Source organism: Zosterops lateralis (assembly GCF_965231275.1).
Source record: "Zosterops lateralis genome assembly, chromosome: 2".
Classification (NCBI taxonomy): Eukaryota; Metazoa; Chordata; class Aves; order Passeriformes; family Zosteropidae; genus Zosterops; species Zosterops lateralis.
In genome coordinates, this window is record NC_139763.1 from 107,253,539 (window position 1) to 107,278,329 (window position 24,791).

Below are 24,791 nucleotides of genomic sequence, written 5' to 3' on the forward strand. Positions count from 1 at the left end.
CCATGTGCTGATATTGGAACCAGCAAATGCTGACAGGACAAGAAGAAATGGCCTTGAGTGGTGCCAAGTGAGGTTTAGATTGAATATCAGAAGAAAAAAAAAAATCACCAAAAAGGTTATCCAGCCCTGGAACAGGCTGCCCAGGGTATGAGGTATCCCTGGAGGTATTTAAAAGACATGTAGACATGTTATTTATTGGTATTTATTGGTGGACTAAACCCAGTAGTGCTGGGTTAACAGTTGGACCAATTGATGTTAAAGGTCTTTTCCAACCTAATTCTATGATTTTACGAAAAAAAAAATTCCCTAAAAATGTTATTCTGCTTTGCAATGGGATAATTTCTCTGACAAAGCTGTTTTAAGGGCATTTGCACAACCATATTTTGGTGATGTACACGTCTGGAAACATATCTTGGGTACTTCCCATTCAACCTGGACATTCTGGTATTTAAAAGCATATGGATGTGCTTTTAGTTCAGATTAACACAGATTGTAATGGCTGTTCACCTTAAAAACAGTGAAAGATATCCCAATGTGGTTATGAATACTCAGTGATGAGTGGGTGCTGTGTTTTGGTTTAGTGTTTACCCAGTTCTGACCTTCTGATAGTTCTCTGAGATGTCAGTTGAGAAAGAGAGGGAGGTTGGAGTTCTTTTGTATGTTCTTGACAATCAATAAATATTCTAAGTAAGGATGTTCAACTGCACTGGAAGTGCATTTCTGCAGAGGTGGAAAAAGTTGGTGATGTCAGTGGATCTACAGGAGAACACTATGTATTTGAACACTAATGTATTTGAAAAGACTTCCCTTTGAGTGCAAAGGAATTCTACCACAAGTGCTGATTACTTAAATTAATTTCCCCTACACAGCACATATGCTGCAAATTTTCACTTGTCTTTTCTGCTTTTTCCCTAATGGTTTTCTGTGAAAGCAATGGAAAAATGTAGTTGTGTGATGCTCTCACATCTTCCTCTTTTCTGCAGTAAATATATTTAGCAGAATTTAAGCATTTTTCTCATTAAATCTTAGCTCCTCTCCTGCAATAATTCTACATATTTAAAGCTGTTTCCAGAGCACATAGGGATGAAATGCTGAAGGCCTAATCAAGTGCAGAAGAAACCTTATTTCTGTGGGGATTCTTCTGTGAATTTGGTGGGCTTATATTATTCTCTGCAGTGCTCAAAAAAGCAGTGTCTTCTGTACTGTGACTTCAGTATGTAGGAGTCCTTCAACTTTGTTAACTTCCTAAAAATGCATAACACCTCATCCCTTGAACTGATGGATTCCACAAATCAAGGATATGATACATGCTTAGGGAAGCTTTAAGTGATGGAAAAAATATTACTTCTGCCTCTTATCAAAGCAGAACAAAGCACTTGGCTGCTCCTCTCTCTCTGTTATTTCAGTCTCCTTGCAATCAGGGAGATCTCTGGAGGAGAAAGGTACCAAGAACTGCAATACCTAGGAAAAGAGAAGGAGCCCTGAGTAAGAATAACATCCTTGCGTTCAGCTGTCTATACAAAATTTAGGCAGCCTTAGCTGGTCCAGGTTCTTCTGTGTGTAATAAGGGGTTGTGGTACTTCCTTACTACAGTCTGGCAGCTGATAGCTCAGTTACTTTTCCTGGGAATGCTCATCCAAAAGCAGGGTTAAGTCCTGAGGAAGAAATGCAGATGCAAATGTAACGGGCTGGAGTTTCCTTCTAGTTCTAACATGCTAATGGCAGAAATATGTATTTTAAAAAAGCTTGAATTTGAAATGAAGGGGAGGTGATGAACTGTAGAGCTGTAACAGGGTTGCCAGTAACTCTGGCAATGTTATCTAATGATAAGGATTCATGATTAGACCAGCAGGAGAAAGTTTATTCCATCTGACTCTCAGAGAGGCAGTACCTGCCTGAGAGCTGTGACTTAGGGAAGGTGTGTATGGCTGGCTGTATTAATGATACTTTCTTCTTCTCTGAGCACCATGGAAACACTTCTATGTAAACACATGGTGCTACTGTCATCTGCATTTGCAAAACCACGCTGGTGGAAAATGCATGGATGGAGTACAAATGTACAGGATTTAGATCATAGCCCAAAACAAAAAGCACAGGCACTCAAAACCCTGCAATGGAGAGAGTGCCAGTCTGACTCAATAACAGACTCCTCTCAGCCATTTCATATACAATGATTTTCTCTCTGCAGAAATGCTATAACCTATATTTGATTTCTCTACAGAATACCATCGTTTTAATTACGTCAAAATAAAATTCTGATTTGTAATTCAACCCAGTCCATCTAATCTATCTAATTCAAGGAGCCTGTACTGAAGAAAAACGGGAGCAATATAGCAGCAAATCGTTTCAGATAAAAGGGATGCATTTCATTTAAATCATAATAATTTAAACCAGCAAACCAGAAATCTGCATTTAAATAAATTATTTTACTCTTGATTTGTATTTGCACTTTTTTTTTTCTCCTTGAAAAATACCAGGTTTTCATTGCTGTGCAGCCCTCTTGCTGTGATTATTACAGCTAAATAAAACCCCTTACACTGCAATCCCTTACACTATATCAGGGTTTATTTCATTTTGCAGAAGAGTGTGTACAAATATTTTGCAGGAGATCTGTACAAATCTACATCACTTAGCATGCATTTACTCCCTCAGGCTCTTATTTACTAAGTGGTTTATTTTTCTGCCCAGGATTTGCTCCAGGCTGGCTGTGTTTGGCCCTGGCTTTGTTTGGCAGTTTGGGTTGGTGATGGCTCTGTCCTTGCAGGCTTTAAAGCAGGGATGGTCCATACCTCCCCCTTGCCCCATGCAGAGCTGGGGTCTTGGGTGAGCAGTGGGTGCCTTCTGGGGAAGGCAGGACACAATGCTGGGGAGGCAAGTGCTCCCTCCACTTCCACAGGGCTGGTGGGTGCTCTCTGGTGACACCACAATCATCCACATTTGGCACTGCTTTCACATCCTGCTCCCTGTCCAGGTGCTCAGCCACGACATCTATCACGTGCCGCCTGAGCAATCTTTAAATTTTCTTTGGAAAATCCATTTCTCGATGGATTACATCCACTGGACCTGAAACGGTGGTTGCGGGCATTTTGTTTCGTTCCAAACATAATTTTATCCAACTGTTCCCAAAGCAGCACCAGAGTTCCACTTAGCTGCATTTTAACCCCCAAAGCCCCCAGCACTGCCTGACACACACATTGATAGGCAGGACACCCTCGTGGCTGGAGGAGCACCCAGAGCATCCCCAAGGGATGAAGGCAGCCGGTGCCCGTGGGGGCGATGGGGGCGGCGGGCGCTGCGCCCTGACGCACGCCCTGCGAGGAAGCCGTGGGCGGTGTGAGGTGACTTATCAGGCTGAGCAGCCTCCCGGCACCAAGACTTCCCCCTGCACCCTGTCGGGGAGTGTTTCAGCAGCCTGTGGCAGCAGCCAGGCACCCATGGCCTGGCTCTGAGCCCTCTGCCTCCTCCCTGCCTCAGGGGTGGCCTCGGTGCTGCTCGACCAGGGAGACAACAGGTACCAGGGGAGAGAAATGGGCAGGCTGGGCTTGTGCTTAGGGGTTTTGGTGGTGGCAGCAGGCAGGAAGCAGAGAGACACGGTGGAGGGTGCTGGGCTCCTCAGGCTCTGTTCCCCTAACCCTATTCCCCTCTCCTCCCAGGCCAGGAGCTACAGGAAGATGATGTGCCTTCCTGCCTCCCCACCGGTGCTGGCGTTGAGGACGTGGCTGGGGCTCGGGCTCTTGGTGCTGCTCTGCCTTGGGATGGGTAAGCAGGAGCCAAAATGGGAGTGTGGGAAGGGGCTGGGCACCAGCAGCAGCACCCCTGTGATGCTCAACAGGGGATGGTGGGCCTTGGGACACTCCTGGCGCCTTCTGCCAGGGCTCAGCCCAGGCCAGGGTTTGGGGTGGCTGGCACTTCACTGAGCAGCCATCAGCTCTCAGCTTCCCAGGCCCATTGCACCAAGCTGCTGGCTCCCAGAGAGCCATGGTGATCTCCCATCCCAGCCAGGGTGAGAGAAATGAGGGTGGTTTTGGTCAGCTGTGTCTGTGCATGTCTGCACATGTCGCAACCCCTTGCTCTTTAGCTTCAGTGGCGGGGTGGTTTCTGCAGTTTTTTGGGTGGTAAAAGTGGGTACATGGTGGAAAGATAGAGAAAGGTGGCAGCTCAAAGTGCTCTGCACCTCCTGGGCAGCTCAGCACACAGTGGAGTGAGCTCTTTCTCCAACAACACAAATCCCCGTTGAAATCGTGCCTGGGCCGTGCCCTGTCCTTTTCTGAGGACTTGCCACAAAGCTCACACAGATCTCTCCTCACCTCAACAGGCTTGGGATGAGTCTTCTCATGTGAGTGAAGTGTTAACCTGGAAACCACACAAAATTCACTTCTGAGCTGGAGTTCGTTGTGGCTGCAAAATAAGTTGTGTTTATTGTAAATTTTAGTGTTTCACTGCTGCTAACGATACTCTAGAGCAAACCTGGGCTGAACTGAGGCTTTAGATAAAAATCAAGCGATGCTAAATTAGGAGCTTTCCATGCAGCTATTGTGAAACTGGGAGATATTTGATGCTGGGTTTCATTTTGAGTTTCAGTCTTAGAATTTTAAGATAAAACTTGGAGAATTTAGCAGGGAATGAATTGCAGAGATCACTTGTAAAGAAATCAACGACCTCCAATGTCGCTCTGGGATCTCTGCTCTTCTGTCTTCCCCTCACTCCTTCCCCTACCTCTGTGCTTGCAAAGCATTTGTCAAGCACAAATATATTTTGCTTGTATTTTCATTAGGCAAACAATCTATCAGGAGTGGAACTCCTCAGTTTCTCTCTCAGTACTTTAAGGGTTTGTGGTATGTTAATAATGTAATTACGAGCGTATGGTAATTCACCAGTCATGTAATTTCTCTGAAAACTATTCTGGTGCCTTGGCTAAAGGGTGTATAGTTGGATGCATAGTTTGATGAATGCTAATATCCACTGATAGGAGTTTGATAATAGAAAAGAGCACTCACACACACACTCTGAACCCTTTCTCTCCGAAGATCAGCATTCCTACATTAGTGCTCCTTGAAAATACGTGGTGCAGGACCCACAAAGGACTGGGTTTTGAAACTTTACTGGTGCTTGTGAGTGATGCCTTCTCAGCACTGCCCACAGGGACCACAAGGACTGAGTTCTGACCTTGCTGTGGCGAAATAGTGGAGGCCTGGGTGTCTGCCATCACCCTGGCAGCGACTTCCCACGCAATATTGAGCAAGTCACCAGAGCCAGCATTTACAGGACTGACCCCACATGGGTCATGACCACACCAAGGCACAGTCAGGCCTGGCTCCCAGAGCCTGTGCCCTTGGTTTGGCCCAGGTGTCCTGATGCTGGCACAGCTCCCTGATGTAGCACTGCAAAAGGTCAGGTGGCATTCTAGGATGGAAACAAGTGTCCTCTGTAAAGCCCACTTGAGCAAAATAGTAACAGAGGGGATGCCAGGCTGAATTTTCACATTGTAGCAGTGGAAGGCATTAATGGGGGGCTTAATTAAAAGGGATTTGAAGGTTATCTTTGATAGAAAAAGTTGAAGGTTGATTTGAAGGTTGTCTTTCATAGGAATTTCATGTGCAAGCTATGTAGATCCATTTGTTTGAATGGAATTTTGCTAGTCTGATGTTCACCTGAGGTGCCCCACTGAAAGGCCAGTGTAATTTAGAGCTGCTTTTAGGATGTCATCTGCTGCTGGAGACACTGATGTCCATGAACAATACCCCATTGTCTCAGCACAAAGTGGCAGAACAACCTTGGCTACAGCACAACTTTTTTTATTTATGATCTGAATTCACTGCTGGTATCCCCCATGGGCTTGATTTTGTCCTGCCATTGCACCTTCACACCTGCCTACAAACTGTAGGATGTTCTCAGTCCCAGTTTGTTATCCTAGAAAAATATAGCTTGAAGTCCCTCAGGATGACCTTTTCCTGCCTCATGTGAAAACAAAGCATAGGCACTGACTTCAGGGACCCAGCAAGCCCAGCTTTATGTCCATGGAGTATTTTTAAAATTCCCTGTAGTCTTTTCTTCCAGCTGGGGACCATTTAGCCCTTGGTTTCTTCCCAGGGGTGAAATTTTTTGAGAATTTTTGAGGAAAATTCCCTAGAGCTTTTCTAAGTTAGTGGAGAGTTGGGAAGGGAGGGGGAATATCCACTTGAGCATTGGCTCATTCCGGGAATCCCCTTCCCTTGCGTTACTCCCAGTAAAGAGCTCGGAGTGGAGCTGGGTTTCAGAAAGGGACAATGAGGGCTGAGAAAGATTCCCTGTTTTGTAGCCACCTCTGAACATTCAAGTGTCTAGCAGTGAGCTTTAGGTGCTTGGTGTCTAATTTCCATGCCAGCTCTGGTATGGGTTGTGCTGGGGCAGATTTCACGGCGGAGATGGCAGAAATTTTTCTTTACATACCGGATTTGCCCACTTGATCACTGGATGCAAATTGAGTTTCTGACTTATTCCTCCTCATGCCTTCAGCTGTTGTTTTAATATCTTTTTTCTGATGAGTTTCTGTCTCCTGTTCCAGACATGCAGAAAAAAATGTCTTTCAAAAACAAGAGCAGAGGATCTTAGGAACTCCTTTATCTGTCTTGTCAGTCTATCCAAAGTGAAACCTGCTGTAAGAGCTTGTCTGGAGAAAGAGAAACCCAGCTAAAGCCTCCTGCTTTTTGCTTATAGAGACTGTTTTCCTTCTTCTGTTGAGTGCTTGTTACGGACTTCTTAAGAAAGAAGTCCTTAAAAAAATAAATTCTTTAGAAAAAAAACCCACAGAAAATTAAACTTAGACAAGTCTATGTTTTTACACACAAAATACAGTCAAAACCCTAAATGCCAAGTTTGTAGGGCTATGGGTCAAATGTTCCTTTCACCCACATGATTTCCTTTTTCCAGTTAGATCGGAATGAACCCAGATAGCTCCAGTGATCTCATGTTGCTCTGACTGCAACTGCTTTTTTTGCATTTCTTGGATCACTTGGACATTTGTGTCCTTTTTGCAGTGTACCTGTTGGACATTTCTGCATTTAGACATGGAAAGTTTGGAGTGGACACTTTTACTAATTGTAGTAGATTTACCAGCAGAAGATGCCACCCTTACACTCTCACACTTTCCCTGCTCATCACTGCCTTGATTTTGAGTTCCAGGTGTGGTTTAATGGGGGTAATTAATCTGACATAAATGACTGATATTATCCCTCTGCCTCTCTTGTGGTGAGTTAGTTTTTTCAGAGCCAGTTTGCCTCTACACCTATGCTGTGTACCCCCTGGAGGGGGATGGATACAGACAGGAGTCACAGATGAGGGATACAAACAAACCATTGCCACCAGAAGATGCAATCCTGGCCCTCTCTGGCTATGTGATCCTCCTCTTCTTTGCACATATCTGATCCCTGTATGATCTACTTCACCTTCCAGCTTGGCAGAAAGTTTCCTTTTTTATTTTTATTTTTTTATAACTGGTGTATTGAACCAGACTCTGGAGAGCCCTGCAAGGGGGAACATATGGGATTGGAAGGGAAAGGGGAGCCAGTTCCCCTCTGCTTGCATGGGGAAGGCATGAGATCACTGTGAGTTTGTTGTCTGGCTGCCTCCCAAGGTTGTGCCAGGCTGGGGGAGAACTTCTACATTCAGAGAAATTCTCATAGAATTACAGAGTTTGTGTTGGAAGGGATCTTGAAGCTTAATTTGTTCTAACCTCCCTGCCACGGACACTTCCACTAAACCAGGTGCCTCAGAGTCCTACCCAAACTGGCCTTGAAGACCTTCAGGGCTGGGGCATCCACACCTTCCCTGGGCAACCTGAGCCAGCACCTCACCTCCCTCACAATAAATAATTTCTTCCTAATATCTGATGTAAACCTTCCCTCCTTCAGCTTGAGGCCATTCTCCCTTGTCTTGTTGTGATGTGCTCGTGTGAAAAGTCCCTCTCCAGCCTTTTTTAAGGCTCCTTTTAAGCACTGGGAGGCTGCTCTAAGGTCTCCCTGGAACCTTCTCTTCTCCAGGCTGAAGGCTTCTCCTTCCTCTTAAACATGTGTTTCCCAGTATAAGTGCTGTGCTTGTGTGGATGTGATATCTTCCATAGGGTGGCAAGGCAGGTGAAGGCTGGATGCAGTGAAGTCTGTTCACTTGGCAGAAGGAGGTCAGTTTTATTTTAAAATAGATTAACTTAATGTTTAATTGTAGCTCTTCTGTCCCCTTGGAGGGACATCACCATTAGGAGTCTCAGGAATTCATTTGAGAATATGTAAATCTTTCCCAACTCGGAAATGCCACAGGCTTTGCTTCTGCTTTTTCACTGTTATTCTTTTAAAACATCATTGGTCCCTGGGGACTCCTTGACTGAAAAGAAAGTGCTGACTGATGGCTAATGGTGGCATTTCTACCTGTCCTGCCCTCAAAGGACATCCACCTTTTGGCGAGCTCCAACTCCTAACACATCACATAAAAAGTTGTTAGAAAAGACGATTTAAAGAAGTATCTTTGCACACCGCTGCTCTTGCCTTAGCAGGCACCCTCTGGTGTTGTTTTAAATGCCCCGCAGGCAAGGATTTGATCCCTGTGCTGGGGGAAGTGCTGCAGAGAGAACAGAGACAGACACCGGTCCCTGAAAGGCGAGAGAGCCCCTTCCCTGCCCTTGGTGCTCCAGGATGGTGCCTCCAGCATCACCTGCCCAAGCCAATCCCACTGAGTGTTGCTATGGCTGTGGGCAGGTACTTTGGCAGGAAAAGAAAAAAAAAATTATATATATATACGTTTAAATTTGTAATTTTTCGACTTTGAAGTGGGCTTATGTGAGAGGTATCATATTTAATTTTCCTAGTTACTGAGTACTTTCACCTTCTATCAGTTTCAAGAGAGGGCTGGCTGCTTGGGGAGCATGTGAGGCAGAGATTTACCAAGCACTGAAGAAAACTACAGCCTTAAGCAGTGGGGAGGACCTCAATTTCAGAAACTGCTGTGAGGACAGCAGCAGGCATGGCAGTGGTACTGGAGGAATTAGGAAAATTATCCGAGAACATCTTCAGCTGGGAGATAAATATAGAGGAAGTACAAAGTGATCCTGTCAGCAAGAGACAGAGACTGCAGGGGAAAAATTAACAAATTTATTTTTGTCTGTCTTTGTGGCAAATCTCCCCCACCAGCCCGTCTTACACAAACGCCACATCTAGTTTCTGCTCCCAGTCTGGGAAATTGAAAGAGTGCTGAGCAAGATGCAGGAATTTGATCTCTAAAGGAACTAAAATATGCAAATCTTCTGAGGAAGTCCAGATCCACCGGCCCTCCCTGCCCTCTTTTATTCTAGCAGGGGTCACATTCCACGGGCTAGGAATGGAGAAAGGGAGATAGTTCAGAAAGACTCTTCTTTTGCTCATTTCTCAACGCCAAAGACTTCTGTCCCCACGGCTGTGTGTTCCTTCTGGGGACAAAAAGAGGTCTCCATCCTCTCCTCCCTGAGCATCCCCCATGTGGTGCCCTCTGCAGCACACGGAAAGATCTAAGACATGATCTAGTCCCCATCTCCAAGTAATTCTGGCTCCATATCCAGCTCCTTGCTCCAAGCACCTCCTGCCCGGTGCCAAGACGAGAAATCCGGTGCTTTGTGCAGGGTTGCGGTTTTACTCATGTAACAAACACGGCGGGCTGGACATACCCGGGCAGAGGGCTTGTCCCAGGCTGACTCAGAAGGCAGGAGATTTGTATCTCCACAAGTGCCCCAGTGCTGCAGCCAGCACCTCCACCGAAGTATTTCAGATTCCCTTTTGTCTTCCCAGATGGTAACTGCAGATCGCCCTCTGGTTTTCACAGCCACTTCATGGCTTCAAGGATTTCCTCACGGAAGACGGAGAGCTGCAAATGCACACAAAATAAAACAGCATTACAACGGGATGAAGGCTGCTGATGGAGTGAGACACCAAAACACCCTGGGAGTGTTATAATAATTGCCAAAGCAACAGTATAGAGCTGAGCAAACCAGGGTTACTCTTTTGTTTAGGAGAAATGTGGCAGCATAAAGGTGGGAAGTGCATAAAACCATGTATGGGGTACCCCGAGGTTCCAGCACAGAACTAAGCAAGGATGAACTTTTAGAAAAAGCTGTTCAGACTATTTCCCTACCTCAGACCTGCCATGCCATCATCGTTCACTAGGATTAATCCTGTCACTTATCTGCTGCAGGCACACTTGAGTAGTGTCAACAGGTACAGGAAACTGAGGGGAATCACTGCCAAAGTCCATTGCTGGCTTTATTCGGGACCAAATATTTGAGTTTTATTCTTTTCTGCTCCCCTCTCTAACCACATTTGGGACGAGTAAGGGAATTTGACCTGAACAAAGCATTTGGATCTGCTTTGCTTCATCAAAGCAGCCCAGAGCAGCAGCAGGTCCGTGGTTTGTGATGAGAGGTTGGGCTTGGAGTTGTGCAAGGAGAAAGGGCCACTCCTTTTCATGTCTGCCAAGACCTCTCTTTGCATGCCTGAATTTGCTGGAGTGGAGTCTGTGAAGAAGGAGCCTCAGAGGCTTGTCAGGCACTCCTGCCTGGGTTAATCTGCAGTCACAGACTCCATGAAGAGGACAGCCAGCAGGGCTTTATAGCACCCACTTTTCTCTGTTTCATCCCATCTTTCTTAGTGCACAGGGTCTTTACACAGTGAAACACAGAGGAAGGCAGTGTTTTTATGCACTTCTGAAACAGTGTCTCCACGTAGAGAGAGGTTATCTGGGCATCTAGCAGGGTCATTCTGTCATCACTGTGTTCCCAACTGATTTAAACACAAAGCATTTCACTATTCCCATGTAGCACAGGACATTTGATGGCTTTTGGCTCCATGGAAAGCCTGGGGAGAATCTCAGTCCTCACTGGTAAAATCATCTGGAATAAAGACAAGATCAAGGGGGAGTGTCTAGTCTTTTAAAGATTCAGCTTTTCAAAATGTCTTGATTTTTTGGCTCATTGTCTGTTTTGCTTGGAAACCTCTGTAAAATACTGCATTGCCCTCAAAGGATAAATCATGCAAGTTTGGGGTGAATGCTATTCACAGAAAATGAGGGATCTGAGCTGCAGAATTACCTGCAGAGTGGGAATCCCAGATGCTTAGTCCTAGGCAAAGTCAGTGATGCCATTAATTTATGAGTAGAGATACCAGCTGCTGTTGCAAAGATAAATAGGAAACCAGAAGAAAAGAAAAAAAAAAAAAAAAAAGCTCAGAAGGGCAGAGAAATGGGGAAATGGGGAATGCAGAGGAAAGAGAAATGCTTGGGAGCTTCTGTTCACCAGGACTTATCTGGAGGTTTCCAACAGTTGGAGGCTGCTTCTCCAGAGCATTGCCAGGTCTTTAACTGCCTTTTACTGCCAAATGTCTCTGCAAGGCTTCTGTGTCAGAGGAAATCTGCTCTCATGTGCTGCCTCACTGCATGTGTGGTGAGGATAACAAGGGTTTCTGTGACTGGGGAATTTCTGAGTTATGGCTTGGGCAAAGAGTGCAGGAAATAGGGATACGAGCTCGACACCTCTCCTGACTCTCAGAGCAAACAGGAATGAACAATTTTCCTCTATACTCCTTTCTGTTCCAGTTAGCCCTGCTGCATGGGGCATCTGCAGCACAGGCATAGTTTGAACGAAGCGAGCTTTTCTGCCCAGGGAAGAGAAAGTCAGCCCTTCCATCAGTTCAGCACTACCACATGCCACGGGCTTCCAATGATGGAGTGATGTGTGTGCACAGCAAGAGAGTGGGTGGGCTTCAGAGGGGTGGGAAGAGGAGGGATCTTTTTCTAGAAAAGTCATTAAAAATTATTTCCATGGTGAATACCTTTCCCCTCAGCCTGGCTGCACAGAAATGGCACAGAACTGGATTTTCATTTTTGCTTTGCAGTTCACCTCTAAAGTGAAAGGGGACTTTTGTAGGGCTGAATGACTCTTCATGGACTTTGGTTCCTTCAGTCTTGCAGCATTCAGGTTGCAGTTTCAAGGGTGCAGAGCCTTTTAAGGGTAGACATGACATCAGCAGGAGTTTCCAGCCCCTGCACATGTACTCCCGAGAAGGTTTTTGTTCTCCTTTTGGTTGCAAAGGAGACTCTGAGAGGCAAGGTAGGGAGAACCTCATGCAACTCATGATGTGATATCACCCTGACATTTAGTGTACACCTACTCTTCCCCTGCTGCTGCAAAAGGAAACAGAAAATGGTCTTTATCAATCCCAAATTTTGACTGGCCGCTCTTGCGAGTCTCTCCAGTAATAGTAAGAGCTGCACTGTGAGAACGAGCAAAGATGTGGTCAAAGATAAAAACACACATACACACAAACACACACAGGTACGGGAGGACGAACTTCAAAAATCACAGCCCCAAGTGGGCTGCTTTTAAGGTGAACAGAAGGAAATGCTTTCTCACGCAGCATGTAATCAAACTGCACAAGTCATTGCCAGAGGATGTTGTGAATGCCAAAATTATATGTGCATTCCTGAAAGGGCATTCCTGAAAGGGCATTCCTGAAAGGGCAAGAACTGTTCCTGCAGGGTAGGTCTTAGCAGTAGCAATTTAAATGCTGATATCAAGAAATCCTGAATTTCAGGCTGCAAAGGTTGGCAAGACAAGGCAGTTTTTCTCCTGTGTGGAAGAATTAGTTTTTCTCTCATTTTGCTACTAGTTGATGGCTGACAGAGGTCAGTGGGCTGAGCAGCTCCTGGTCTGCCCCAGCTTGGTTGCTCATCATCTACAATGCATTAAAAGGGGAAGTACAGGAAGTGGGGGGGAAATATTGGAACTTCCCCTTTGGAAGACCAGTGGAGTGGCTGAGTGGAGGAAAACCAGTTAAATAAGAAATTGCTCGTTTAATTACATATTCTATTTTATTTAACTAATACTAAACCATTCCATAGTGTACCAGGACCTCCACAGTATTTTTTGGTGTGTTTCCTACAGATTTAATGTCAAGGATGCAAGTAGGACAGGGGTGGGTGTGTGGCAGGGGAGAGGAGTGAAACTTATTTCACAGAATCACAGAATAATTTAGGTTGGAGAAGACTTTCAAGATCTTTGAGCCCAGCCTTTAATTCAGCCCTGCCAAGTCCACCAACAAACCATTTTCCACATCTACATGTCTGTTAAATATTCTGTCCCAAGCTTTGTGTCTGGGCTTTACTCCAGCAAGCAGCCCCAACACCCAGCTGTGGGGAGGCACTGGCTGAGCATCTGCTTGTCTCCCTCCAGCACTTGGCAGCTGTAGGATTGTGAGCAGGTCACCAGGCTGTGCCACAGGGGTCTTGCTGTGACAGTGGCCCCAGGGGTCTTGCTGTGACAGTGGCCCCAGGGTCTGTGAGTCACCCCAGGGTCTGTGAGTCAGTGCTAAGCAAATGAGGCCTGGCAGGCGACCAGCTCTGGCTGCCTCGGACACCGGCTGAATGTGAATGCCGCTGCATCCCGGTCACAGCCCGAGTGCTGCACTCTGCCTCTGGACAGCGTGGCTGCAGTCAGGCTGGGACTGTCAACAGTGAGCCAGCATCAGCCAGACTTTGCTGGGGGGTGGCAGTTCTGAGGCTCAGCTTTGTGCACTGCTCAGCTCACACTTCAGGCAGAGGCTTTGCACGTGGGCTCTTCCCCTCCCCTGACGGGTGATGCTGCGTTGTCCCCATTAGTGACACACCGCCTGTCAGGACTTTCCTGCTTCCTCTCTCAGGTATGTTTGCTGAGATGTGTTCTGCAGGGAAAGAAGAGGGAATCTGAATATTTTCTGTCCAGAAGACAGCTATGTCCTTGTTTTTCTGCTCTCAGTCAGTGGAGTGTAACAGATTGATATCCCACTTGCACTGCAGATGAGTGCTAAGGCAGTGAGGCCAAGGCAAGCAGGACAGAGAGCAACCTGATCTTGCAGCCTGATCTTCTGGACTAACAAATCCCCAGGCTGGCACTAACTCAGGTGAAAGCCCAGCCATCTGCCCCGTGGTGCAGCACAGGGCTGTGTGTCCATGCTGGGTCACCTTTCAGCAGCAGGCACTCCTCCTTGCTGGGCTGCTCCCTCAGAGGTCAGGCCCTGTGAACATTTAACCACTGGAAAGAGGAAGGAGAGGGAAAGCAAGGCGGAACATGGGAGCAGGGTGCTCAGTGGGGGAATTACTGCTGCCATGGTCAAAGTTGTACCTAATTTCACCCTGCAAGGGTCTCAGCTTATTGTTGTCAGCACGTGGCTGTACTCCAGGTATGGCACTGGCACAGTCACTGTCTGGGAGTTGGGGAACATCGGTGCTGGTTCCAAGTCATCCCATGAGCTTTCACAAAGATAAATTTGCTCTAGCTGGACTAGGCAAAATTGTTCATTTGCTAATGCTGGAAGGCTGATGACAGTGTGGCTGCGACCTTTGTGTATTGTTGTAGGGTTGATTCTAGTTTCTGGGATCTTGAAAGTTTGAGTTTGTTGGTTTTTTTCTTTTACAAAAAAAAAAAAAACAAACAAACAAACAAACAAACAAAAAAACCCCACAAAAAAATTAAAAAAACCCACAAAAAAAAAAAGAACAAACACCTACCAAAAATCCCCCAGCCCCCCTGAACAAATAGTCCACTGTGGCCCTGTTAGGCATGCAGAGAACCCAGTGGAGAGTGACACAGATTTTCCAAACACCAGGCTCTGAAAAGGGAGAACAGAGGAGATAGCAGTTTGTGCATGTGTGTTTCTATCCCTGTTTTTAAAGGGGCCAGCAAAATTTCTGTTCAGGCAAGCAACTCTCCTGCCTTTGCCTTCAGCAATCCACGCAGCAATCCTTGTTTGCCTGCTGGGTCATGATCCTGAGTAGGAGTGGAGCATGATGTCCAAGGCAATGCCCAAGGATGGCTCCCCTTCAGGCAGACCTGAAGGTGTAAAACAGCTCAGTGGATGATGAGGGGTGTGAGCAGTCAGAGCCAAAAGGGGTGAGCTTTAGGCAGCAGCTCCTGGCACAAGGCTGTACCACTGACTCACTGCCTTTTGTTTGCCCTCACCTGCAGGCCAAGCACTGGAGAAGAAGGTAGTCAAGAGCAAGGTAGGGGAAAAGGTCGGCCTGCCTTGTTGTTATGAAATTCCCAGCTCAGAGGGCCTGCACAAGTACCGTGTGTACTGGCAGAAGAACATCACAGAAGTGGTGCTGGCCTACTCCGATGGGATTCAGATCCGGGACCACGAGCGGTACCGGAACCGGACGAAGATGGACCCCTGGAACCTCACCCTGTGGATCTCCCCCATGGAAATCCTGGACAATGGCTCCTACCAGTGTGTGGTTCAGCACAACTCCGCCGTGGTGTGTGACCAGCCTGTCATCCTCTTTGTGACAGGTGGGTGGATTTCCTCCTGACACCTGAGCCTCTCCAGTGCCAGGGGGTGAAGGATGCTCTTCCAAGATTATTCATAGTCTACCAAGATTATTCATACATATAAGCAGATAGACTTTCATCAGGAAGCCTGGGAGAGTGCTGGAAGGTGTGTTAACTGCTTCCATTCCAGCAGGCTCTCTTCTTACCTTTCTAAAGCTACCTCAGGTGCAGAATTATTTTTTTTCCCACCACCAGCCCAACCTCCTCCCCTTGATGCCTTCCTCTTGTGAAAGGATCCCTCCTGGGGCTCTCCCCAGGTACCACTGGTGATGGGTGCCTGAGGCAGCCCCTGCTGTCTTTGGGGCAAAGCAAGACCAAGCCCTTAGTGCCTGGCAAGCATTCAAGCTGAAAGAGAAATAGGGTGGCCATGGCAGCATCCCAGCCCTGCATCCAAACCCCTGTGGAACTCGCTGCACTGCAGCTCCTCAGCCTAAGGCTGCATTCATCATGAGGCTTTGAGGCTTTTTACATTAAAGAAACCGAGTTCCTTTGTTCAAAATGAATCTGAATCTTCTCTTAGAGGCCACAAAAAGTTCCACTGACATTTTCCATTTCCACTGGTGTTTGTGTGGCAGTTGATCTCAACCAAAGACTGGTGAGATATAAATATATACATGCATTTTAATACCTTTAACAGCAGAGAGTTACATGAATCTTCCAGATAAGTCAGTGAAGGAGCATTCCTCATCTGGAAGGAGATTTGGCAACAAAAAAAGACAAGCTCCTGAGGTTTGGCCATTTCCTGCTGGTCTGAGGGCATATGTGCAAGGAGACAAATTTGATGATCTTGCTGGGAACTGGTATGAAAAAAGGGAAGTGTACTGCCAGCACCCTTTTTTAACCATGAGGGTTGAGGAGTTAGCTGCATAAAAAACATAAAACTACGGATCTCTTTTCCTGCCCACAAATACTACAGTTTTCTTTCCAGCCAGAAATCCCCTTGCTCTCTTAACAGGCCAGCTGTAATAATTATGGTAGACTTCTGTGCTCCCTTTGGTGAAGTGGGATCAAGTTATTGTGAGGATCAGGAAAGAGAAATGCAGGAATCAGGCTGGGATGTCTGAAGGGATTTTCTAGTCTGGTTGGCAGTGTTGTATTGCTCAACAGACAATGGGCCTGGAAGAAAAACTGTCTCTCCTTGCTTGCCACTGGTCAGCCACACAGTGTTGAGCAAGTTTCTTTCACTAGTGACTGGTTGCTTGGTATCCTAGGCCATGAGCAGGAAAAGCTTCCCATGGTGAGTGCTCTGTGGGGGAGTGTTTGCACTGACCATGGGTTTTGGGGGCTGCAAGCCTCACTGTGGCCTGAGAGAGTGGTAACCAAACCTCTCTTGCTCCAGCTGACTTTAGCAAGCCCAACCTGACGGCAGAAGTGTCCGCTGACTCCTGCGAGGTGACTGAGATGGTGATAACATGTTCTTCTCATGGAGGTTTCCCCAAGCCCAAAATCTCTGGAACCCTCAACAACGTGTCCATGGAGTGGAATGCCAGCTGGGTGTCCGAGTCCCGCCTCAGCCTCTACAATGTCACTGGGAAACTTGTGCTCAATGTGACCAAAGATGTCAACATCACTTGCTCCGTTGAATACAGTGGCTTTGCCACGTCCTCCAGTTTGCTTCTGAGTATGTTTTATTAATGTTTTCTGTCACAAAACCATTTTGTTGAATCTGCTGAGTTGCCTCTCTGAGAATGCAGTAGATTTTGTGCAAGTGTTCATGCAAAGATCACCCAGTGGTCCCGTCTGTGAACTACACACCAAAAATATTTTAAAGGCTGGAAGATAGCTGGGGTGGGAAGGGAGAGTTACAACAGTGACTGACAAGTAGAGGCAGCTCTGTCTTCCTGCTGCTCTTCAGCAGCTGGGCTGAGAGCTGAGCTGGATCCTGTTGTGATCTGGTAATGTCACACTTGGTGGCTGCCACAGGCTGGGGATGCCACCATCCCGTGCCCCATGGTCTGGCTGCCACACACAGCTGTGTGACACAGACCCGGTATTTGAACAGAGGGACCAGAGACATGTGTGCTTTAAAAGCCACAGGCTGCACTCAAAAAGAATTTCCTCATTTAACGAGCATGTTTGTCCCTGCTTCAGTGAAAGAAACTGTCAGCTGGGGTCTAGACAAAATTCTGCTTTCAAATGTAACAGAGGGTTAACTCGTAGGAAAAGAATTCCATCACTGAGCATGGCTTAGAAGTGATGGCATAATAGATAAGTCTGTGCTTTGAAAAGCTTGAAGGCACAAGTGGAAACAGCATGAGCGAAGGCAGCACACTACATTCCAGATGTTTTGCAGTAGAAGGGGATTTGCAAGAAAATTCGTAAAACTGAAAGGATTTTTTTTTATGTTGTTACCAAAAAAGTATTCTGAAATGTCTCTGGGTCTGATGTTTTTACTGTAGAGATAAGGGCACCTTCAAGGGAAGATAGAGAAACAGTATTTTTCCTAGGGAATTGTACCTTATTCATCAAGGTAGCTTATTCCTCTATCTTCCTAAAATCAAAGGGGCTTGTGGGGAGAGGTGCCATTCAGCTTCAGAACAAATGCCAGGAACTAGTGCTTTATGAATATTGGCTATTGCTGGATGTAGAGCATAATGTCCCTAATGAAGGGAGAATAAGGTTAAGAATAGCTCACTACACAGAAAAAGAGAGCAACAACAAAAAAAGCAATAATCAGAAGAAAGTGCAGTCAACAGTGACATATCCACAGCAGTCACAAACCCCCCACTTTTTGACTTTTAGGATGTGGAACGACTCCCATTTTGGTATGGTGTAAATGGTCCTCCTAACAAACCTTTCATGAGCACTGAGTTACAGACAGAACAGAGCCTCTGGTAAATGTAGAAAGCAGCCCCTACAGAGTGAGAGGAGGACTGACTGAACAGCAGATCAGGCTGATTAATGTCTTAGGAGTGGAATGATGCTTCCCTGTGTCAGATGCAGATGTAGAAGAACTGAAGGTCTGTGCACATAGATCTGCAGACCTATGGACATACAGCAAGTCCTGTCCTGTACGAGAATGGCCCAGTATCTACTCTAAAATCCCAGTGGTAGAATGGGATTTCTCACCATCTCCAGTGGTGAAAAGCCAAAGGCTCCAGGCCCACTGAAACTGAACTCTGCCACCACACTGTTCCTGCCATGCAGAAAACAGCCTATTCTAAGCTGTTAAATGCATCATTCTCCTTCACCTGTGAATCCAAAGGGAAAAAAATTAAGGCATAAATCTGATTATAACAGTAAGGAAATCTGGCAAAGGACCTTTGAGAACAGAATTTTTCTAGCTGTGAACTCAAACTTTTCCACCAAGCCTAGCTCATTTCCCTGAAACAGCTTATGTGTTTTTAAATATTTTCTGTCTCAGGACGAAGACCCAGCTTTTTACATTCTGTGGATGTGTTAAAAATTTCAGCCCATAGCAAATGTGGGTAAATGGAAGAAATTTAGCTGTAGTTTTGTTTGCTTGTTTATTGAGTGAGTCCATTTTCAGGCTGAATAGCTGAGTTAGAATTTGGCCAGAACCCCTGAAATGCACATACTTGCTCTTAAATGAAAATGCCAATATCCTGTTGTGCCCTTTATTTATGTTTTATTTCTCCTGTCTCAGAAAAAACAAATGACTGCGTGGTTCCTCCTGTGCCTCCACCTTATAATGTCATTACAGCTTCAATTATCATCGTTATCACCTTCATTCTGGCTATCACCCTGGCAGCAAGATACCTCCCAAGGCATGGTAAGTGCAACTTCTTTTTCAAGAAGGTGTCTCTTAGTGCTGATGGAATTTTTATGTAGGATATACATTTATAGAAACTTGAATGCCACACCAAGTATTTCTGTACCTTCTTCTAATTTTTCTCATTTCCTTTTTTTTTTTTTTTTTTTTCCCTTCAGCATCCACTGTCACAAAATCTAAGTCTAGCTCGTAATTTTGCTACATTTTGTGTGCAGGCAACACTTGAGTTCAGGTTTGAGAGTGAAGAGGTGACAGGGAGTTTTGACAGCAGATCAAAATATTTCCAAAATTAGGGATAATGAAGAGGTTCACAAAGACTCATTTTTATGTATTAAGATGCTTTAAGATGCTTTAAAATGCCAAGAATCTTGGTGGTCATATACGTAACAGCTGAGCACTGAGAGTTTCAAAATTGGATCTCTCTCCACACCCTACTTAATCCCTCAGGAAGTCACTGAGGGAACGTAACAAAAATACCTCGTGTGTTAGGGCCACAGGAGAGACTTCAGCATAGCAATGTCCTACTTTTATGGGAACACCAGCCAGGAGAGTTAGATTTGTGTTCTTTGCACTGCCAAAAATGGCACAGGTAAAGTGTCTGGTCCCATCTTTTGAAGTTTTCAGTAACTCCAAGACAAGTCTCCAAGAGTTTTTCAATGGCAAAGGAGACCTCAAATATCTCAGGGTTAGTGGACAGAGGAGTAATTTACCTTTTTCTCTTCAAAAAAATCCTATCTGTTAGCTGTTGCTCCTAATCTCTATTGGGAGCTGTTGCTCCTAATGTCTAAGCTGACCTTTCCAGAAAGTTCCTGAAGATGCGGGCAGGTATTTAGTAGATTTATAAAGGCAGGTAGGATTGAAAGTCAGCAGCAATAGGCGCCTTATCCATGCCCTAATAGCAGCTTTGCAGAGCAGTCCTGGAGAATGACAAGAGATCTTGCAACACATGAAGATAAATAAACACCAGCTGGGATAAACACCCAGCTAAGTTCTGTCAGGTCACCGGGGAAGCCACATCTGGGGACAAGAATCCCACACTGAGCTATTCTATTCTATTCTATTCTATTCTATTCTATTCTATTCTATTCTATTCTATTCCGTTCCACTCCACTCCACTCCACTCCACTCCACTCCACTCCACTCCACTCCACTCCATTCCATTCCCACTATGCTCAGGCCACTCACACCATCTGGCTGTGGTATTCCCCATTGGAAAAGGTCATTTTCTGGGCAGCAAAGACTCAGTTTGCTTACCTGTAAGTTTGCCATGCTTGTGTCTTCTGATACCTCTACTTGAATTTCAGACAAATTGACTCCCAAGTAAGACATGCAGAGGTCTCATTGTTATTTTTCTTTTCCCCTCCTCTTCAACCACATCCCTTCAAAAACCAAGGTGACCATTGAGTCAAGCTGGGCTAATTTCCTTTTAGTGTTTTATCACAAGGAAAGGAAGCTTCTGGAAGGCAGTGACTTCTGGTCACACCTGTGCACCTCCTCATTTTCCACCCCTGTGCCCTGATGACACCAGTGCCACTTCTTCTCCCCTGCTGTTCCCTGGGGCTGTGTCAACAGGAAAGCAACAAGCAGGCTGAAACCAAGAAAATCACACTTGATCACAGCCTGTACTGTTAGCTGCATGTATAATGAACTTCTAATTATAGGAGAAAATGAACTGGAATCGGAAGATTTGGCTCTCAACAAATATAGGCTGGAAATTAAAAGGTTCCTTACCATTAAATTAGCAAGATCCTGGAGCACTCTGAGATAGCCTTTTATATAGGAACGGAATTGCTTTTAAAGCAGATATAAAAAGCATACCCATGTGGTAGAATGCAATCACCTGCAAACAGCATGGCACAGGGCTGCATTAACTGGAATTTCCCTTTTAGTCCCACTTCCATAATGGGCACAGGGAGTAGATTTGCTGAGTCAGGTGGTGCTAATTTGGTTCAGCCACTTTCCAGACCAGGCACAGAAGAAACTGTATAAGGAACTGTAAGAAGTGTATGAAACTGAAGCCAGAGCTTCCATCCAGCTTTCCAGTTTGTGTAGCTGTCCCATTTCAGTGCTGCTGTGCATGGCCATCTGTCTGGGAAGGGAAATATCTGCCCCGAGAGTGCTTCCTGTGGGTGCTGCTGCAGGTCACCTTTCGAGAGCTCTCGTGGGAGCTCAGAATAGGTCTGAGAGCACCTCTGCTGTTCTGGCCTATGGAAAGCTGAGTCAGGAGTTGCAAAGAGTGGTTTCTGAGCTCGAAAAGCCATGCTTCAAAGAGCTGAAGTGTGGGAGGGAAGAATAGAAAGGCAGAGTAAAACAAAACGGAAGTAAGAGTTCTCGGATGCATGATTGTTGTGGTGGACAAAACAATCAGGTGCTTTGTTGAGGTTCACAGCCGCCTACTCTGAGGAGCTCACAGCCTACTTTGCAGTAATTTAAGAATGAAAACAGAAAGCACCAAGATTTGAGGTCACCTAAAGAATAGCTTAATACTCACAATTTGTGCAAGCACAATTGCACAAGATTCAACTTGAACTACTAAAATTCAGTCATCAGTGGTGAGATATTAAGGGGATATGCTTAATCTGAGATCCTCTTAAAACACTGAAATAGTTTGTTGGTTTTAACACCGCATTCTTTCACTCGATAGGTAAACTGCAGTTAGTGACTTCCATCATTATTTCCCTTCTGACCTTATCTCAGCATGGAGCGACCTGGTTTGGTGCCAGGCTGAGGTTCTAGCCCTGTGCTAACAAGAGCAGTTTATCCATGTGACACTATATAGATATTTATTTGTAACAGAGCTTTCTATCAGATCAGACTGTGACCATATTTATCTACTAACACGGGATCTTCTTTTTCAGTTTGTTCTCCCTGTTGTAAGCGCCAGGATTCGGTGGAAGAGGGTGGGAAAGAATATACAAAGGCACCCATGAGCTGTAAAGTGACAGCTGAAACATCATCTGTATGACCAGAGTGCATTTGCAGGTAGTTTTCTTCACTCTTCTCTTGGCAAAACAGTTTAAATTATTAAAACTATTGAATGCTTGTGCAATGTTAGCTCAAAACACCACGTGTCATCAGGATCTGCAGTGACATCCCCTTCCATCACCCCTGTGTTCATTTATGGGCTTTCCAACTAAACACTGGGCAGTCTTTTAGTGCTTGTCTTGTTGGGCTCATATGAGAGTTATTCATCCCTACCTCAGGTGCCACATGTGGCCTCACCTCGTAGAGGTTCTGGCTGATTCCCTGTGAGCCATGTGCCTGATCTGATGCCTCAGCATAGGAAAATCATTGATGATAGAAACTGAGGATTGACCAAATGGTGGTAAGGGAGGGGGGAACAAAAGGATAACTCCAGATTTCCCAGTGTGATCAGACACGCCAGCCCACTTCTGAGATATGTCAGAATGGAGAAGGAAAAGTTTCATCCCTCAAACTTGCCCAGAAAACACTCATATTTTAAAAGGAGTTACTTTTGATAATGGGGTATTACGAAAGATGGGCTGGGAAAGTCTGCCTTGCCAAGGCTTTATGATTACAAAGGATTGTATTTGTTTTGGCTTGAAAGCTCAGCAGTTTTCAGGGCTGTGTCCTCCAAAAAGATACTTAAGTGAAGAGACTTCAGGGAAGATTAGCAGCTAACTGTTCTTATTCACATCATTATCCAAGTGACTGCATTTCCTGCTCTCAGCGCAGCATGCAGAATTGCCAGGGTAATGCCTGTGGAATTGCCAGGGTAATGCCGTAGAGCAACAGCTGGGGGGTCTTGGAAGTCACGACTTTGTCAAACTGTGCACTGCAGAATCTAAAAGTTTAATAGCTTTGAGGTGGAAAGGAGGGGAAACTCTCATTCAGGCCACTTGTCTCATTTCCAAACCTGACCACCCACTCATGTTTTCCTCTGGGGAAGGCCCTGTCTGGAACAGATACTAGAGCCTCGGTTAGAATGAATTTTGGGGAGTTTTGTGATGGGAGTGGCAGGAGTTCACCTACAGAATAAACCCATTCTCTTTTGTTATAAAAGTTTGCCAAGATTTTCCTGTAGGGGGCTGGTGCTTCCCGACTCCTGGGACAGCCTGCGGGCTGGGATGGAAGCTGTGCTTCCTTAGAGGCTGACTGCCATCTCGCGAAGCCCTGAGCCATGTCCTGCTGCTGCTTCCATAGGGAAGCACGTTCGTTAGTCATCCTCCCTCCGTTCCCGAGGGTTTTTTGCAGGAAGCGCTGGGCCAGGCTGCAGCTCGCTGTGCTGCCCGCTAAAACAGCTCCGAGTTTAGGGACCCGGAGCCCTCTTGTGGAAGGCTCTCGCAGGTGATAGATAACCTGTTTGTCGGTTCTGCAGCATTACTGAGGTACATTTAAGGTGTGAAAAATAAAATAAAAAAAAAAATCAGCGAAATCTTTTCCTCGAGTCCCTCAGGTTCTTCACGCTGTGCATCCCACACTGCAGACTCCACTGTTCGTTGTGCAGCTCGGATGGACCCTTTGGCTCTCTGCAAGGGGCAGGCAGCAGGAGAAGACTGTGCCCACCACGGCCGGCAACACAACCTCCTGTGAAGGAAAGCAGCCCCCGCCCACGCCACAGAAGCTCCTCGCTGTGCGGTGGCCTCCTTACAACAGGGATTCCTCCCTGCTCCTGCAGCGGGGCAGAGGGATGTCATCAGTGGCACACCAGGTCAGGACTTCAGGAGTCTCTGGCTTGCTGCTGTCTCTGAGAATCAGGGACCTGCAGAGCCCTAGCAGGGAGCCCATGCCCACCTGCCCCTTCAGTAACACGGAGCTGCCCTTTGGGAGACCCCAAATCCTGACTGCAATCTCAGTTTATGCGTCCACGTTGCAAGTGGGAGCAGCTAAAACTTCTTTTATATTCAGCCTCACACAAGTATCTGTTCTTCCTGCTGGAGGACTTTGGGTTTGGACTCGACCAGATACACGTCCCTTCTCCCCTAAAGAGGCAATAGTGGACACATTTTTCATGAAAAGAAAGACACCTTGGAAGTCAGTCTGTGTGCTTCATTCTTATTTGCAGCGCTACGAGACTTTTTAGGGAATGATACACACCGACAGTCTTCCTAAGAGCTAAATAATATTGCTTATGTACTGCAGTGGCACAAGTTCTCACAGCCTTTCTCTCCTGAAAGGACAGCCTTGCCAACCCAAGCACTGAGGTGCAGCTCCTCCATCCAGTGGCTGCGTGAGGGCACACAACCTGTGCATACACCTGACCAAAGCTTTCATGGGCATTCCTTCCCACCCACACCTGTAAATCCCACTGGGACTTGTGTTTCAGCCAGTGGTGATCTCGTGGGTATCTGCTGTAATCAAATGTAACTCGGGGCCTTGCTTCATAAACCTGGGTCTGCTTCTGTGTGTACATCTGCCATGGGATAATTGTTAGGGAAAGATCTGCAGATTTTTGGGAGTTTCTCACAGCAACATGAAGATATTTCCTTTGCACTGAACGTTGCTGCTTTGTGCCAGTGCTCTCTCTACCCAGCCAGGACTAGAAGGAATTTCCCTACAGGATGCCAGCAATGGACAGGACTCATCTGATCTGGGTGACATTCTTGCCTACTATGTAGGAAAAAATGGTTTCTCATTTTGAGGGGAAAGGAGGAAAATGCCCCAACCCCAATAAGCTTCCTAAGCAATTCTGCCTACTAACCTAACTCAACCCTGCCTTGAGTTTGACTGGAATGTTTTTCC

At 46.1% G+C, this 24,791-nt stretch overlaps 1 protein-coding gene across 2 annotated transcripts; it reads left to right on the top strand.

Annotated features, from left to right (window-relative positions):
- The first annotated feature begins 3,414 nt into the window (after positions 1 to 3,414).
- Positions 3,415 to 23,738, top strand: LOC310906483 (T-lymphocyte activation antigen CD80-like). 2 transcript variants are annotated; one of them, XM_083855801.1, is made up of 7 exons: positions 3,415 to 3,511; positions 3,654 to 3,759; positions 14,993 to 15,316; positions 16,695 to 16,976; positions 18,963 to 19,088; positions 21,947 to 22,070; positions 23,498 to 23,738. In XM_083855801.1, exons 2-6 carry the CDS (start codon positions 3,672 to 3,674, stop codon positions 22,051 to 22,053), a joined length of 927 nt encoding a protein of 308 aa, XP_083711927.1. In that variant the 5' UTR covers positions 3,415 to 3,511; positions 3,654 to 3,671; the 3' UTR covers positions 22,054 to 22,070; positions 23,498 to 23,738. The 2 variants fall into 2 exon arrangements, with proteins under 2 accessions (XP_083711927.1, XP_083711926.1); XM_083855800.1 differs by having other exon boundaries at positions 23,506 to 23,738.
- The last annotated feature ends 1,053 nt before the right edge of the window (positions 23,739 to 24,791 follow it).